Source organism: Heterodontus francisci, chromosome 14, assembly GCF_036365525.1.
Source record: "Heterodontus francisci isolate sHetFra1 chromosome 14, sHetFra1.hap1, whole genome shotgun sequence".
NCBI classification, from domain to species: domain Eukaryota; kingdom Metazoa; phylum Chordata; class Chondrichthyes; order Heterodontiformes; family Heterodontidae; genus Heterodontus; species Heterodontus francisci.
Genome location: NC_090384.1, coordinates 107422090 through 107438694, shown reverse-complemented (window position 1 = coordinate 107438694; position 16605 = coordinate 107422090). Strand labels below are relative to the sequence as shown.

Genomic DNA, 16605 nt, shown 5'->3' with positions numbered 1-16605 from the left:
TACTGAGGGATCGCCGTGGTGTCGGAAGGTCAGTACTGAGGGAGCGCCGTGGTGTCGGAGGGTCAGTACTGAGGGAGTGCCCTGGTGTCGGAGGGTCAGTACTGAGGGATCGCCGTGATGTCGGAGGGTCAGTACTGAGGAATCGCCGTGGTGTCGGAGGGTCAGTACTGAGGGAGTGCCCTGGTGTCGGAGGGTCAGTACTGAGGGATCGCCGTGATGTCGGAGGGTCAGTACTGAGGGAGCGCCGTGGTGTCGGAGGGTCAGTACTGAGGGATCGCCGTGATGTCGGAGGGTCAGTACTGAGGGAGTGCCGTGGTGTCGGAGGGTCAGTACTGAGGGAGTGCCCTGGTGTCGGAGGGTCAGTACTGAGGGATCGCCGTGATGTCGGAGGGTCAGTACTGAGGAATCGCCGTGGTGTCGGAGGGTCAGTACTGAGGGATCGCCGTGGTGTCGGAGGGTCAGTACTGAGGGAGCGCCGTGGTTTCGGAGGGTCAGTACTGAGGGATCGCCGTGGTTTCGGAGGGTCAGTACTGAGGGATCGCCGTGGTGTCGGAGGGTCAGTACTGAGGGATCGCCGTGGTGTCGGAGGGTCAGTACTGAGGGATCGCCGTGGTGTCGGAGGGTCAGTACTGAGGGAGTGTCGTGGCGTCGGAGGGTCAGTACTGAGGGAGTGTCGTGGTGTCGGAGGGTCCCTACTGAGGGAGTGTCGTGGTGTCGGAGGGTCCCTACTGAGGGAGTGCCGTGGTGTCGGAGGGTCAGTACTGAGGGAGTGTCGTGGTTTCGGAGGGTCAGTACTGAGGGAGTGTCGTGGTGTCGGAGGGTCAGTACTGAGGAAACGCCGTGGTGTCGGAGGGTCAGTACTGAGGGAGTGTCGTGGTGTCGGAGGGCCAGTACTGAGGGATCGCCGTGGTGTCGGAGGGTCAGTACTGAGGGAGCGCCGTGGTGTCGGAGGGTCAGTACTGAGGGATCGCAGTGGTGTCGGAGGGTCAGTACTGAGGGAGTGCCGTGGTGTCGGAGGGTCAGTACTGAGGGATCGCCGTGGTGTTGGAGGGTCAGTACTGACGGTGCGCCGTGGTGTTGGAGGGTCAGTACTGAGGGAGTGCCGTGGTGTCGGAGGGTTAGTACTGAGGGATGGCCGTGGTTTCGGAGGGTCAGTACTGAGGGATGGCCGTGGTGTCGGAGGGTCAGTACTGAGGGAGCGCCGTGGTTTCGGAGGGTCAGTACTGAGGGAGTGCCGTGATTTCGGAGGGTCAGTACTGAGGGAATGCCGTGGTGTCGGAGGGTCAGTACTGAGGGAGTGCCGTGGTGTCGGAGGGTCAGTACTGAGGGAGTGCCGTGGTGTCGGAGGGTCAGTACTGAGGTATCGCCGTGGTGTCGGAGGGTCAGTACTGAGGAATCGCCGTGGTGTCGGAGGGTCAGTACTGAGGGATCGTCGTGGTGTCGGAGGGTCAGTACTGAGGGATCGCCATGGTGTCGGAGGATCAGTACTGAGGGATCGCTGTGGTGTCGGAAGGTCAGTACTGAGGGATCGCCGTGGTGTCGGAGGGGCAGTACTGAGGGATCGCCGTGGTGTTGGAGGGTCAGTACTGAGGGAGTGCCGTGGTGTCGGAGGGTCAGTACTGAGGAATCGCCGTGGTGTCGGAGGGTCAGTACTGAGGGATCGCCGTGGTGTCGGAGGGTCAGTACTGAGGGATCGCCGTGGTGTCGGAGGGTCAGTACTGAGGAATCGCCGTGGTGTCGGAGGGTCAGTACTGAGGGATCGTCGTGGTGTCGGAGGGTCAGTACTGAGGGATCGCCATGGTGTCGGAGGATCAGTACTGAGGGATCGCTGTGGTGTCGGAAGGTCAGTACTGAGGGATCGCCGTGGTGTCGGAGGGGCAGTACTGAGGGATCGCCGTGGTGTTGGAGGGTCAGTACTGAGGGAGTGCCGTGGTGTCGGAGGGTCAGTACTGAGGAATCGCCGTGGTGTCGGAGGGTCAGTACTGAGGGATCGCCGTGGTGTCGGAGGGTCAGTACTGAGGGATCGCCGTGATGTCGGAGGGTCAGTACTGAGGGAGTGCCGTGGTGTCGGAGGGTCAGTACTGAGGGAGTGCCGTGGTGTCGGAAGGTCAGTACTGAGGGATCGCCGTGGTGTCGGAGGGTCAGTACTGAGGGAGCGCCGTGGTGTCGGAGGGTCAGTACTGAGGGATCGCCATGGTGTCGGAGGATCAGTACTGAGGGATCGCTGTGGTGTCGGAAGGTCAGTACTGAGGGATCGCCGTGGTGTCGGAGGGGCAGTACTGAGGGATCGCCGTGGTGTTGGAGGGTCAGTACTGAGGGAGTGCCGTGGTGTCGGAGGGTCAGTACTGAGGAATCGCCGTGGTGTCGGAGGGTCAGTACTGAGGGATCGCCGTGGTGTCGGAGGGTCAGTACTGAGGGATCGCCGTGGTGTCGGAGGGTCAGTACTGAGGAATCGCCGTGGTGTCGGAGGGTCAGTACTGAGGGATCGTCGTGGTGTCGGAGGGTCAGTACTGAGGGATCGCCATGGTGTCGGAGGATCAGTACTGAGGGATCGCTGTGGTGTCGGAAGGTCAGTACTGAGGGATCGCCGTGGTGTCGGAGGGGCAGTACTGAGGGATCGCCGTGGTGTTGGAGGGTCAGTACTGAGGGAGTGCCGTGGTGTCGGAGGGTCAGTACTGAGGAATCGCCGTGGTGTCGGAGGGTCAGTACTGAGGGATCGCCGTGGTGTCGGAGGGTCAGTACTGAGGGATCGCCGTGGTGTCGGAGGGTCAGTACTGAGGGATCGCCGTGGTGTCGGAGGGTCAGTACTGAGGGATCGCCATGGTGTCGGAGGATCAGTACTGAGGGCGTGCCGTGGTGTCGGAGGGTCAGTACTGAGGGATCGCCGTGGTGTTGGAGGGTCAGTACTGAGGGAGCGCCGTGGTGTCGGAGGGTCAGTACTGAGGGATCGCCGTGGTGTTGGAGGGTCAGTACTGAGGGAGCGCCGTGGTGTCGGAAGGTCAGTACTGAGGGATCGCCGTGGTGTCGGAGGGTCAGTACTGAGGGAGTGCCGTGGTGTCGGAGGGTCAGTACTGAGGGAGTGCCGTGGTGTCGGAAGGTCAGTACTGAGGGAGCGCCGTTGTGTCGGAGGGTGAGGACTGAGGGAGTGCCGTGGTGTCGGAGGGTCAGTACTGAGGGAGCGCCGTTGTGTCGGAGGGTGAGGACTGAGGGAGTGCTGCGGTTTCGGAGGGTCAGTACTGTGGGATCGCCGTGGTGTCGGAGGGTCAGTACTGAGGGAGCACCGTGGTGTCGGAGGGTCAGTACTGAGGGAGCGCCGTTGTGTCGGAGGGTGAGGACTGAGGGAGTGCTGCGGTTTCGGAGGGTCAGTACTGTGGGATCGCCGTGGTGTCGGAGGGTCAGTACTGAGGGATCGCCGTGGTGTCGGAGGGTGAGGACTGAGGGAGTGCTGCGGTTTCGGAGGGTCAGTACTGTGGGATCGCCGTGGTGTCGGAGGGTCAGTACTGAGGGAGCGCCGTTGTGTCGGAGGGTGAGGACTGAGGGAGTGCTGCGGTTTCGGAGGGTCAGTACTGTGGGATCGCCGTGGTGTCGGAGGGTCAGTACTGAGGGATGGCCGTGGTGTCGGAGGGTCAGTACTGAGGGAGCGCCGTGGTGTCGGAGGGTGAGGACTGAGGGAGTGCTGCGGTTTCGGAGGGTCAGTACTGTGGGATCGCTGTGGTGTTGGAGGGTCAGTACTGAGGGAGCGCCGTGGTGTCGGAGGGTCAGTACTGAGGGAGCGCCGTTGTGTCGGAGGGTGAGGACTGAGGGAGTGCTGCGGTTTCGGAGGGTCAGTACTGTGGGATCGCCGTGGTGTTGGAGGGTCAGTACTGAGGGAGTGCTGCGGTTTCGGAGGGTGAGGACTGAGGGAGTGCTGCGGTTTCGGAGGGTGAGGACTGAGGGAGTGCCGTGTTGTCGGAGGGTCAGTACTGAGGGTGCGCTGCGGTTTCGGAGGGTCAGTACTGAGGGATCGCCGCGCTGTCGGAGGGTGAGGACTGAGGGAGCGCTGCACTGTCGGAGGGTGAGGACTGAGGGAGTGCTGCACTGTTGGAGGGTGAGGACTGAGGGAGCGCTGCACTGTTGGAGGGTGAGGACTGAGGGAGCGCTGCACTGTTGGAGGGTGAGGACTGAGGGAGCGCTGCACTGTTGGAGGGTGAGGACTGAGGGAGCGCTGCACTGTTGGAGGGTGAGGACTGAGGGAGCGCTGCACTGTTGGAGGGTGAGGACTGAGGGAGCGCTGCACTGTTGGAGGGTGAGGACTGAGGGAGTGCTGCACTGTTGGAGGGTGAGGACTGAGGGAGCGCTGCACTGTTGGAAGTGCTGTTTTTCAGATGTAATGTTAAACCAAAGTGACTAAAGATTCTATGGCACTATTCAGAGATTATACAGAGCAGGTGCAATCAGAATAACTGGTGATTTGCTGATTGGTGTCTGTGAGATCTCACATTTTGCATAAATTGGCTTCGACATTTCTTGTCTGTGTCTGAATTAACTTCTTAACCCTTTAGATTAACGCAGAGTCATTAACCTGAATCTAATATGAAGTAAACATTTGTTGGATTCCCTGGGTCTATATTTAGACTCAATCTGCTGACTGCCTCTGTGGAAACACTCCATGTGTCACATTCCAGGATGGAAGTGATAGAAACTGTGAACAAATGGAACATTTCAACATTTATTGTAAAGTTGAGAGAACTCGGGGTTGAAACTAAAAAATGGATTGCAACTCTTCTCCTGTCAGTGAAGAATTTGAACTCATTTAATAGATAGGATAACTGTGCATTGAAAATAGCAGGCAGGGGTTTCAGGTTGACTGTAAATGATTTTATTACCAATAACCCACAGCATGACAGCAAAGCCGAGTTCAGGCAGGTTGAAGCTGAAATTCTCTCCATGGTGTGATGGCTGAATGTTGGAAATTGACAGCATCAGCAATATGGGGAAGAAATGAACCTTGACAATGTCATCTACTGAGAGGGGGCAATGGGGACTGTGCCCCTGCAGCAGAGAGAGGGCAACGGGGACTGTGCCCCTGCAGCAGAGAGGGGGCAACGGGGACTGTGCCCCTGCAGCAGAGAGGGGGCAACGGGGACTGTGCCCCTGCAGCAGAGAGGGGGTAACGGGGACTGTGCCCCTGCTGCAGAGAGGGGGTAACGGGAACTGTGCCCCTGCTGCAGAGAGGGGGTAACGGGGACTGTGCCCCTGCTGCAGAGAGGGGGCAACGGGGACTGTGCCCCTGCTGCAGAGAGGAGTTAACGGGGACTGTGCCCCTGCTGCAGAGAGGGGGTAACGGGGACTGTGCCCCTGCTGCAGAGAGGGGGTAGCGGGGACTGTGCCCCTGCTGCAGAGAGGAGTTAACGGGGACTGTGCCCCTGCTGCAGAGAGGGGGTAACGGGGACCGTGCCCCTGCTGCAGAGAGGGGGCAGCGGGGACTGTGCCCCTGCTGCAGAGAGGGGGTAGCGGGGACTGTGCCCCTGCTGCAGAGAGGGGGTAGCGGGGACTGTGCCCCTGCTGCAGAGAGGGGGTAGCGGGGACTGTGCCCCTGCTGCAGAGAGGGGGTAGCGGGGACTGTGCCCCTGCTGCAGAGAGGGGGTAGCGGGGACTGTGCCCCTGCTGCAGAGAGGGGGTAGCGGGGACTGTGCCCCTGCTGCAGAGAGGGGGTAGCGGGGACTGTGCCCCTGCTGCAGAGAGGGGGCAACGGGGACTGTGCCCCTGCTGCAGAGAGGGGGTAACGGGGACTGTGCCCCTGCTGCAGAGGGGGTAACGGGGACTGTGCCCCTGCTGCAGAGAGGGGGTAACGGGGACTGTGCACCTGCTGCAGAGAGGGGGTAACGGGGACTGTGCCCCTGCTGCAGAGAGGGGGCAGTGGGGACGGTGCCCCTGCTGCAGAGAGGGGGCAACGGGGACGGTGCCCCTGCTGCAGAGAGGGGGCAGCGGGGACTGTGCCCCTGCTGCAGAGAGGGGGTAACGGGGACTGTGCCCCTGCTGCAGAGAGGGGGTAACGGGGACTGTGCCCCTGCTGCAGAGAGGGGGCAACGGGGACTGTGCCCCTGCTGTAGAGAGGGGGCAACGGGGACTGTGCCCCTGCTACAGAGAGGGGGCAACGGGGACTGTGCCCCTGCTGCAGAGAGGGGGCAACGGGGACTGTGCCCCTGTTGCAGAGAGGGGGCAACGGGGACTGTGCCCCTGCTGCAGAGAGGGGGTAACGGGGACTGTGCCCCTGCTGCAGAGAGGGGGCAACGGGGACTGTGCCCCTGCTGTAGAGAGGGGGCAACGGGGACTGTGCCCCTGCTGCAGTGAGGGGGTAACGGGGACTGTGCCCCTGCTGCAGAGAGGGGGTAACGGGGACTGTGCCCCTGCTGCAGAGAGGGGGCAACGGGGACTGTGCCCCTGCTGCAGAGAGGGGGTAACGGGGACTGTGCCCCTGCTGCAGAGAGGGGGCAACGGGGACTGTGCCCCTGCTGCAGAGAGGGAGCAACGGGGACTGTGCCACTGCTGCAGAGAGGGGGTAACGGGGACTGTGCCCCTGCTGCAGAGAGGGGGCAACGGGGACTGTGCCCCTGCTGTAGAGAGGGGGCAACGGGGACTGTGCCCCTGCTGCAGAGAGGGGGCAACGGGGACTGTGCCCCTGCTGCAGAGAGGGGGCAACGGGGACTGTGCCCCTGCTGCAGAGAGGGGGCAACGGGGACTGTGCCCCTGCTGCAGAGAGGGGGCAACGGGGACTGTGCCCCTGCTGCAGAGAGGGGGCAACGGGGACTGTGCCCCTGCTGCAGAGAGGGGGCAACGGGGACTGTGCCCCTGCTGCAGAGAGGGGGCAACGGGGACTGTGCCCCTGCTGCAGAGAGGGGGTAACGGGGACTGTGCCTCTGCTGCAGAGAGGGGGCAACGGGGACTGTGCCCCTGCTGCAGAGAGGGGGTAACGGGGACTGTGCCTCTGCTGCAGAGAGGGGGTAACGGGTTCTATGCCCCTGCTGCAGAGAGGGGAGAAATGGGAACAATTGCAAATAATAGTTTTCCTAAATATTGTTCCCTGCTATCCACTTGCTGCTAGTTGCACAGACTCCCACTCCTGGACTCTCCCATGTGACTGGGAGCAGAGGATGAACAGCCCAGTAAATGTAATGAAGAGTCTTCCCTGTGGGAACGTACCTGCTGTGGGTGGCTTGGTTGTGATTGGGAACTCGTGAGGGAGCAGTAAATCCACATCCTACCCTCCTCTGATTCCGCGACGGCAGTACTGAGGGAGTGCTGCACTGTCGGAGGGTCAGTACTGAGGGAGTGCTGCACTGTTGGAGGGTCAGTACTGAGGGAGTGCTGCACTGTCGGAGGGTTAGTACTGAGGGAGTGCTGTACTGTCAGAGGGTCAGTACTGAGGGAGTGCTGCATTGTCAGAGGGTCAGTACTGAGAGAGTGCTGCACTGTTGGAGGGTCAGTACTGAGGGAGTGCTGCACTGTCGGAGGGTTAGTACTGAGGGAGTGCTGTACTGTCAGAGGGTCAGTACTGAGGGAGTGCTGTACTGTCAGAGGGTCAGTACTGAGGGTGTGCTGCACTGTCGGAGGGTCAGTACTGAGGGAGTGCTGCACTGTCGGAGGGTTAGTACTGAGGGAGTGCCGCATTGTTGGAATTGCCATCTTTCAGATGAGACTTCAAACTAAGGCCCCTTCTGCCCTCTTAGGTGGACGTAAAAGACCCCTTGGCCATTATTTGGAAGTAGAGCAGGGGAAATCTCCCTGGTGTCTTGGCCAATATTTAACCCTCAGTCAACATCACTCAAACATTATCTGTTCATTATCACATTGCTGTTTGTGGGAGCTTGCTGTGCGCAAATTGGCTGCCATGTTTCCTGCATTACAACAGTGACTGCACTTCGAGTACTTCATTGGGTATAAGGTGTTTGTGATATCCTGAGGTTCTGAAAGGTGCTATAGAAATGCATCTTTCTTTCTGTAACAGTTGATTAAATAGATCACCCACGTTTTTGTTCTACCATATCCCTGGCAGTGGTTTGTAGTTGTAATTAATGGTGTCAATATTCATTTTTTTCTGTTTAGTGTCTGAAACGTCCCTGTTCTCCCAATTTGTCACTGTGACATTTCTGCCTAGGTGGACACTCACATCCATGCTGCTGCCTGCATGAGTCAGAAACATTTGCTGAGGTTTATCCAGCAGACCAACAAGAACGAGGCTGACCGACTTGTGCTGGAGAAGAAAGGACGCGGGTTAACCCTGAAAGAGGTGTTTGCGAGTCTCAACATGGACCCTTACGATCTCACCGTCGATTCACTGGATGTGCATGCAGTGAGACCAGATTTTTTTTGTTTACTTTTGCCATTGTGTTTAGAACAATAATAATTTGCATTTATATAGCACATTTTATTTTTAAAAATTGAGTGTCACTGGCCAGGCCAGCATTTATTGCCCATCCCCAATTGCCCTTGAGAAGGTGGTGGTGAGCTGCCTTCTTGAACCGATGCAGTCCATGTGGGGTAGGTACACCCACAATGCTGTTAGGAAGGGAGTTCCAGGATTTTGACCCAGCGACAGTGAAGGAACGGCGATATAGTTCCAAGTCAGGATGGTGTGTGACTTGGAGGGGAACTTGCAGATGGTGGTGTTCCCATGTGTCTGCTGCCCTTGATGTTCTAGGTGGTAGAGGTCGCGGGTTTGGAAGGTGCTGTCTAAGAAGCCTTGGTGCGTTGCTGCAGTGCATCTTATAGATGGTACACACTGCTGCCACTGTGCGTCGGTTGTGGAGGGAGTGAATGTTGAAGGTGGTTTAAATGGGCTGCTTTGTCCTGGATGGTGTTGAGATTCTTAAGCATATGATATAGGAACAGGAATAGGTAGACAGTCCCTTGAGCCTTCAAAAAGAACCATTCAATAAGAATATGGATGACCTATTGCAATGTATGCACCCTACCTCTTCATCCCCTGTCCAAATAAAGTGTTGCTGGATCATTGGGGCTGCACTCATCCAGGCAAGTGGACAGTATTCCATCACACTTCTGACTTGAAGGTGGTGGACAGGCTTTGAGGAGTCAGGAGGTGAGTTACTTGCTGCAGTCTCTGATCTGCTCTTGTTGCCACAGTATTTATAGATTCATAGAGAGATACAGCACTGAAACAGGCCTTTTGGCCCACCAAGTCTCTGCTGACTATCAACCACCCATTTATACTAATCCTACACTAATCCCATATTTCTACCACATCCCAACCTGTCTCTATATTTCCCTACCACCTACCTATACTAGGGGCAATTTATAATGGCCAATTTACCTACCAACCTGCAAGTCTTTGGCTGTGGGAGGAAACCGGAGCACCCGGCAAAATCCCACGTAGTCACAGGGAGAACTTGCAAACTCCACACAGGCAGTACCCAGAATTGAACCCGGGTTGCTGGAGCTGTGAGGCTGCGGTGCTAACCACTGCACCACTCTGGCTGGTCCAGTTCAGTTTCCGATTAATGGTGATCCCATCCCCAGGATGTTGATGGTTGGGGGATTCAGTGATGGTAATCCCGTTGAATGTTAGCGGGAAGTGGTTTGACTTTCCTGTTTTCATGTAGTAAAATGTTCCAAGAGCATAATTAGACAAAAGTTTCACACCAAGCAAGGGCTGGTGACCAAAAGCTTGGTCAGAGAAGTAGCTTTTAAGAAACATATAAGGTAAGAGGTTTGGGGCCTAATATAAACTGGATCCAGACTACAAATACTGACTGGCAGCATCTGTGGAGAGAGAAACAGAGTTAACGTTTCAGGTTTGTGACCCTTCATCAGAAAGTTAGAAAGGTAACAGTCCTTCAGCAAGTGAAAGGGAGGAGGGGGGGGGGAGAAGAAGGATGAGAAGGAAGGACTGTGATAGGACGGAGGGGGGAGAGATTAAATGACAGATGTCATGGAACAGAATGCAAACGGAGTGCTAAATAGTTGCAGTGAAAGACAAAGCACGAGACCAGAGAGAGTGTTAATGGCAGAATAATGAACAGCTCTGTCCAAAAGAAAAAACATGAAAAATAAATTTAAGACTAGCACATGGTTAAAAAATACTTGTACTTCTTTCAATTTAGTATACTGTATTCGCTACTGACAGTGAGATCTCCTCTACATTGGGGAGACCAAATGCAGATTGGGTGACCACTTTGCAGAACACCTCAACTCAGTCCACAAGCATGATCCTGAGCTTCCGTTTGCTGGCCATTTTAATTCACCATCTTGTTCTCATGCCCACATTACTGTCCTCGGCCTGCTGCAGTGTTCCAGTGAACATCAGTGCAAGCTCAAACACAGCACCTCATCTTTTAACTAGTCACTCTACAGCCTTCTGGACTCAATATTGTGTTCAATAATTTCAGATCATGAGCTCCATTATTTTTTGTTTGTTTATTATTTTCATTTGGATATATATTTTGATCTTTCTAATTTATTTTTTTAACCATGTGCTAGTCTTAAACTTACTTTTCATGTTTTTTTCTTTTGTACAGAGCTGTTCATTATTCTGCCATTAACACTCTCTCTGGTCTCGTGCTTTGTCTTTCACTGCAACTATTTAGCACTCCGTTTGCATTCTGTTCCATGACATCTCTGTCATTTAATCTCTTCCCCCCTCCATCCTATCACAGTCCTTCCTTGTTCTTCTTCCCCCAACCCCCTCCCCTGATGAAAGGTCACTGACCTGAAACTTTAACTCTGTTTCTCTCTCCACAGATACTGCCAGACCTGCTGAGTATTTCCGGCACTTTCTGTTCTCATTTCAGCATCCGCAGTATTTTGCTCTTACAAAAACTGTCTGGCTGTTGCCAGAGAGCAGAACTGACCTATCACTCTGGGGGTGGATTAAACTCAGGGCCTGGGGGCAAAAGGGAGATGTGAACACCAACAGTGATCTTAAAGGGTGCAGAAGAGATTTACCAGAATAGTACCAGGGCTTCAGTTACATTTAGAGACTGAGAAGCTGCAGTTGTTTTTACAGCAGACAAGAGGAGATTAATAGAGATGTTCAAAATGATGAACGGTTCAGATAGAGTAAATAATGATAAACCGTTTCCAATGGCATGAAGACTGGTAACCAGAGGACACAGATTGAAGATAATTGATGGAAGAACCAGTGGGGAGATGACAAGATTTTTGATATCGCAGTGAGTTGTTATGATCTGGAATGCACTGACTGAAAGGGCGGTGGAAACACATTCACTGGTAATTGTCAATGGGAATTTGATAAAGACTTGAAAAGGAGAAATTTGCAGGGCTATGTGGAAAGAGCTGGGGAGTGGGACTAATTGGATAGCTCTTTCAAAGAGCCAGCACAGGCACGATGGGCTGAATGGCCTCATTCTGTGCTTCTATGAACTTGGAGCAGGATTTTTGCATTCCCACAATATAGATCTTTTTAAAACGTATATCTAAGAAAGTTCATTTGTGAAAACTAATTTCTCTTCAAGGGCCGCCAGACGTTTCATCGATTTGATAAATTCAATGCAAAATACAATCCAGTTGGTGCCAGTGAACTGAGGGATCTTTACCTAAAAACAGACAACTACATGCAAGGGGAGTATTTTGCTCGCCTCGTCAAGGTATGACCATTTTACAAAGTGTCTGAAGATCATGTGTTGTAATTAAAATGTAATTAAAATGAAACTCTTAAATTAAAATTTACACCGCGGGAACAGGCAAACAGAAAAAAGGACTTGCATTTATATAGTGCATTTCACAATCTCAGGCAGTCTCAAAGGGCTTTACAATCAAGGAAGTACTTTTGAAGTGAAGGCACGGTTGTAATGTAGAAAATGTGGCAGTCAGTTTGCACACAGCAAGATCCCACAAACAGAAATGTGGTGAATGACCAGATAGTCCTTGAGCCTGCTGTACTGTTCAGTAAGTCATAGTAATCTTCTTCATAATCATGATAGTCAAGGCTGACACTCCCAGCGCAGAACGGAGGGAGTGCTGCACTGTCAGAAGGGCCATCTTTCAGGTTTTTTTTATTCATTCGGGGGATGTGGGCGACACTGGCCAGGCCAGCATTTATTGCCCATCCCCAATTGCCCTTGAGAAGGTGGTGGTGAGCTGCCTTCTTGAACCGCTGCAGTCCATGTGGGGTAGGTGTACCCACAGTGCTGTTAGGAAGGGAGTTCCAGGATTTTGACCCAGCGACAGTGAAGGAACGGTGATATAGTTCCAAGTCAGGATGGTGTGTGACTTGGAGGGGAACTTGCAGGTGGTGGTGTTCCCATGCATCTGCTGCCCTTGTCCTTCTAGGTGGTAGAGGTCGCGGGTTTGGAAGGTGCTGTCTAAGGAGTCTTGGTGCATTGCTGCAGTGCATCTTGTAGATGGTACACACTGCTGCCACTGTGCATCGGTGATGGAGGGAGTGAATGTTTGTAGATGGGGTGCAAATCAATCAACCGTTTTGTCCTGGATGGTGTCGAACTTCTTGAGTGTTGTTGCAGCTGCACCCATCCAGGCAAGTGGAGAGTATTCCATCACACTCCTGACTTGTGCCTTGTAGATGGTGGACAGGCACTGGGCAGACAGAAGATGAGTTACTCGTCGCAGAATTCCCAGCCTCTGACCTGCTCTTATAGACAAAGCTTGTCCAGTTCAGTTTCAGGTCAATGGTGACCCCTAGGATGTTGATAGTAATGGTAATGTCAAGGGGAGATGGTTAGATTCTCTCTTGTTGGAGATGGTCATTGCCTGGCACTTCTGAGGCACGAATGTTACTTGCCACTTATCAGCCCAAGCCTGGATATTGTCCAAGTCTTGCTGCATTTCTACACGGACTGCTTCAGTATCTGAGGAGTTGTGAATGGTGCTGAACATTGTGCAATCATCAGCGAACATCCCCACTTCTGACCTTATGATTTGAAGGAAGGTCATTGATGAAGCAGCTGAAGATGGTTGGGCCGAGGACACTACCCCGAGGAACTCCTGCAGTGATGTCCTGGAGTTGAGATAATTGACCAGCAACCACAACCATCTTCCTTTGTGGGAGATATGACTCCAACTAGCAGAGGGATTTCCCCCTGATTCCCATTGACCTCAGTTTTGCTAGGGCTCCTTAATGCCATACTCGGTCAAATGATGCCTTGATGTCAAGGGCAGTCACTCTCACCTCACCTCTTGAGTTCAGCTCTTTTGTCCATCTTTGGACCAGCCTGTAATAAGGTCAGGAGCTGAGTGGCCCTGTCGGAACCCATACTGAGCGTCACTGAGCAGGTTATTGCTAAGCAAGTGCCGCTTAATAGCACTGTTGCGACACCTTCCATCACTTTACTGATGATTGAGAGTAGACTGATGGGGCGGTAATTGGCCAGGTTGGACTTGTCCTGCGTTTTGTGTACAGGACATACCTGGGTAATTTTCCACATTGCCGGGTAGATGCCAGTGTTGTAGCTGTACTGGAACAGCTTGGCTAGGGGCACGGCAAGTTCTGGAGCACAGGTCTTCAGTACTATTGCCGGAATATTGTCAGGGCCCATAGCCTTTGCAGTATCCAGTGCCTTCAGCGGTTTCTTGATATCACGCGGAGTGAATGGGATTGGCTGAAATCTGGCGTCTGTGATGCTGGGGAATTCAGGAAGAGGCCGAGATGGATCATCCACTCGGTACTTCTGGCTGAAGATGGATGCAAATGCTTCAGCCTTATCTTTCGCACTGATGTGATGGGCTCCCCCATCATTGAGGATGGGGATATTTGTGGAGTCACCTCCTCCAGTTAGTTGTTTAATTGTCCACCACCATTCTCGGCTGGATGTGGCAGGATTGCAGAGCTTAGATCTGATCCATTGGTTATGGGATCGCTTAGCTCTGTCTATCGCATGCTGCTTACGCAGTTTGGCACGCAGATAGTCCTGTGTTGTAGCTTCACTAAGTTGACACCTCATTTTGAGGTATGCCTGGTGCTGCTCCTGGCATGCCCTCCTGCACTCTTCATTGAACCAGGGTTGGTCCCCCGGCTTGATGGTAATGGTAGAGTGGGGGATATGCCGGGCCATGAGGTTACAGATTGTAGTTGAGTACAATTCTGCTGCTGCTGATGGCCCACAGCGCCTCATGGATGCCCAGTTTTGATTTGCTAAATCTGTTTGAAATCTATCCCATTTAGCACAGTGGTAGTGCCACACAACACAATGGAGGGTATCCTCAGTGTGAAGACAGGACTTTGTCTCCACAAGGACTGTGCGGTAGTCACTCCTACCAATACTGTCATGGACAGGTGCATCTGCGACAAGTAGATTGGTGAGGACGAAGTCAAGTATGTTTTTCCCTCTTGTTGGTTCCCTCACCACCTGCCGCACACCCAGTCTAGTAGCTATGTCCTTTAGGGCAGTAGTGGTGCTACCGAGCCACTCTTGGTGATGGACATTGAAGTACCCCACCAAGATACATTTTGTACCCTTGCTACCCTCAGTGCTTCTTCCAATTGGTGTTCAACATTGAGAAGCACTGATTCATCAGCTGAGGGAGGGCGGTAAGTGGTAATCAGCAGGAGGTTTCCTTGTCCATGTTTGATCTGATGCCATGAGACTTCATGGGGTCCAGAGTTGATGTTGAGGACTCCCAGGGCAACTCCCTCCCGACTGTATACCACTCTGCCACCACCTCTGGTGGGTCTGTCCTGCTGGTGGGACAGGACATACCCGGGGATGGTGATGGCAGTGTTTGGGACATTGTCTGTAAGGTATGATTCTGTGAGTATGACTATGTCAGGCTGTTGTTTGACGAGTCTGTGGGACAGCTCTTCCAACTTTGGCACAAGTCCCCAGATGTTAGTAAGGAGGACTTTGCAGGGTTGACAAGTTTGCCATTATGGCTTCTGGTGCTTAGGTTGATGCCGGGTGGTCCGTCTGGTTTCATTCCTTTTATTTTTTAGGCTTTGTAGCAATTTGTTACAACTGAGTGGCTTGCTGGGCCATTTCAGAGTCAATCGCATTTCTGTGGATCTGGAGTCCCATGTAGGTCAGACCAAGTAAGGATGGCAGTTTTCCTTCCCTGAAGGACATTAGTGAACCAAATGGTTGTGGCTGTTGGAGGTCAGTCATCTGAGCTCCAGGACATCACTGCAGGTGTTCCTCAGGGTAGTGACCGAGGCCCAACCATCTTCAACTGCTTCATCAATGACCTTCCTTCAATCATAAGGTCAGAAGTGGGGATGTTCGCTGATGATTGCACAATGTTCAGCACCATTCGCAACTCCTCAGATAATGAAGCAGTCCATGTAGAAATGCAGCAAGACTTGGACAATATCCAGGCTTGGGCTGATAAGTGGCAAGTAACATTCGTGCCACAGAAGTGCCAGGCAATGACCATCTCCAACAAGAGAGAATCCAACCATCTCCCCTTGACATTCAATGACATTACCATCGCTGAATCTCTCACTATCAACATCCTAGGGGTTACCAGTGACCAGAAACAGAACTGGAGTAGCCATACAAATACCATGGCTACAAGAGCTGTTCAGAGGTTAGGAATCCTGCAGCGAGTAACTCACCTCCTGACTCCCCAAAGCCTGTCCACCATCTACAAGGCACAAGTCAGGAGTGTGATGGAATACTCTCCACTTGCCTGGATAGGTGCAGCTCCAACAACACTCAAGAAGCTCGACATCATCCAGGACAAAGCAGCCCGCTTGATTGGCACCCCATCCACAAACATTCACTTCCTCCACCACCGACACACAGTGACAGCAGTGTGTACCATCTACAAGATGCACTGCAGCAATGCACCAAGGCTCCTTAGACAGCATCTTCCAAACCTGCGACCTCTACCGGCTGTAAGGACAAGGGCAGCAGATGCATGGGAACACCACCACCTGCAGGTTTCCCTCCAAGTCACACACCATCCTGACTTGGAACTATATCACCGTTCCTTCACTGTCACTGGGTCAAAATCCTGGAACTCCTTTCCTAACAGCACTGTGGGTGTACCTACACTGCATGGACTGCAGCGGTTCAAGAAGGCAGCTCACCACCACCTTCTCAAGGGCGATTGGGGATGGGCAATAAATGCTGGCCTGGCCAGAGACGCCCACATCCCATGAACAAATTAAAAATAAAGGTACTTAATTAGCTGTGAAGAGCATTGGGCATCCTGAGATCATGAAAATGGGAGTCTGTTGTTTCCAGTGCTTCCTGGGAATGTTATTGTTGTATGTTTGTCCACAGGAAGTCTCTCACGACCTGGAGGAAAGCAAATACCAGTATTCAGAACCGCGACTATCGATCTACGGCGGCTCACCGAGTGAGTGGGTCAATCTGGCCAGGTGGTTTATTAAACATAAAGTCTACTCACCAAACATCCGCTGGGTTATTCAAGTTCCTCGCATTTAGTAAGTCTGAGGTTTCTAAATGACTGAAGTGATAACTGTTGGAGGGTGGAGCCAGTAACCAGCACGTGTGATGAAGTACAAGCCAGTGAATTAGAAAAGAACCTGTGCATTAACCAAACTATCTGTACAGGAGAATCACACTGAAGAATTGCCTCTGCACCATGTGTTTGAATAGTGGCAATGGACAGATACCCTTAGTGCCCCATTATAACCTCAGTCATGTGTTTCAGGGCCTCAATTTTAAC

The 16605-nt window shown here is 53.3% G+C and overlaps 1 protein-coding gene across 7 annotated transcripts in view; it reads left to right on the top strand.

Annotated features, from left to right (window-relative positions):
* Positions 1-16605, top strand: part of LOC137377210 (AMP deaminase 3-like) — a 106209-nt gene that overhangs the window by 46936 nt on the left and 42668 nt on the right. For all 7 annotated transcript variants that reach the window (XM_068046719.1, XM_068046717.1, XM_068046716.1 and 4 more), the window contains 3 exons: positions 8138-8332; positions 11472-11603; positions 16197-16360. In XM_068046719.1, the coding sequence (XP_067902820.1) occupies positions 8138-8332; positions 11472-11603; positions 16197-16360 (491 nt within the window). The remainder of the gene's footprint in view (positions 1-8137; positions 8333-11471; positions 11604-16196; positions 16361-16605) is intronic.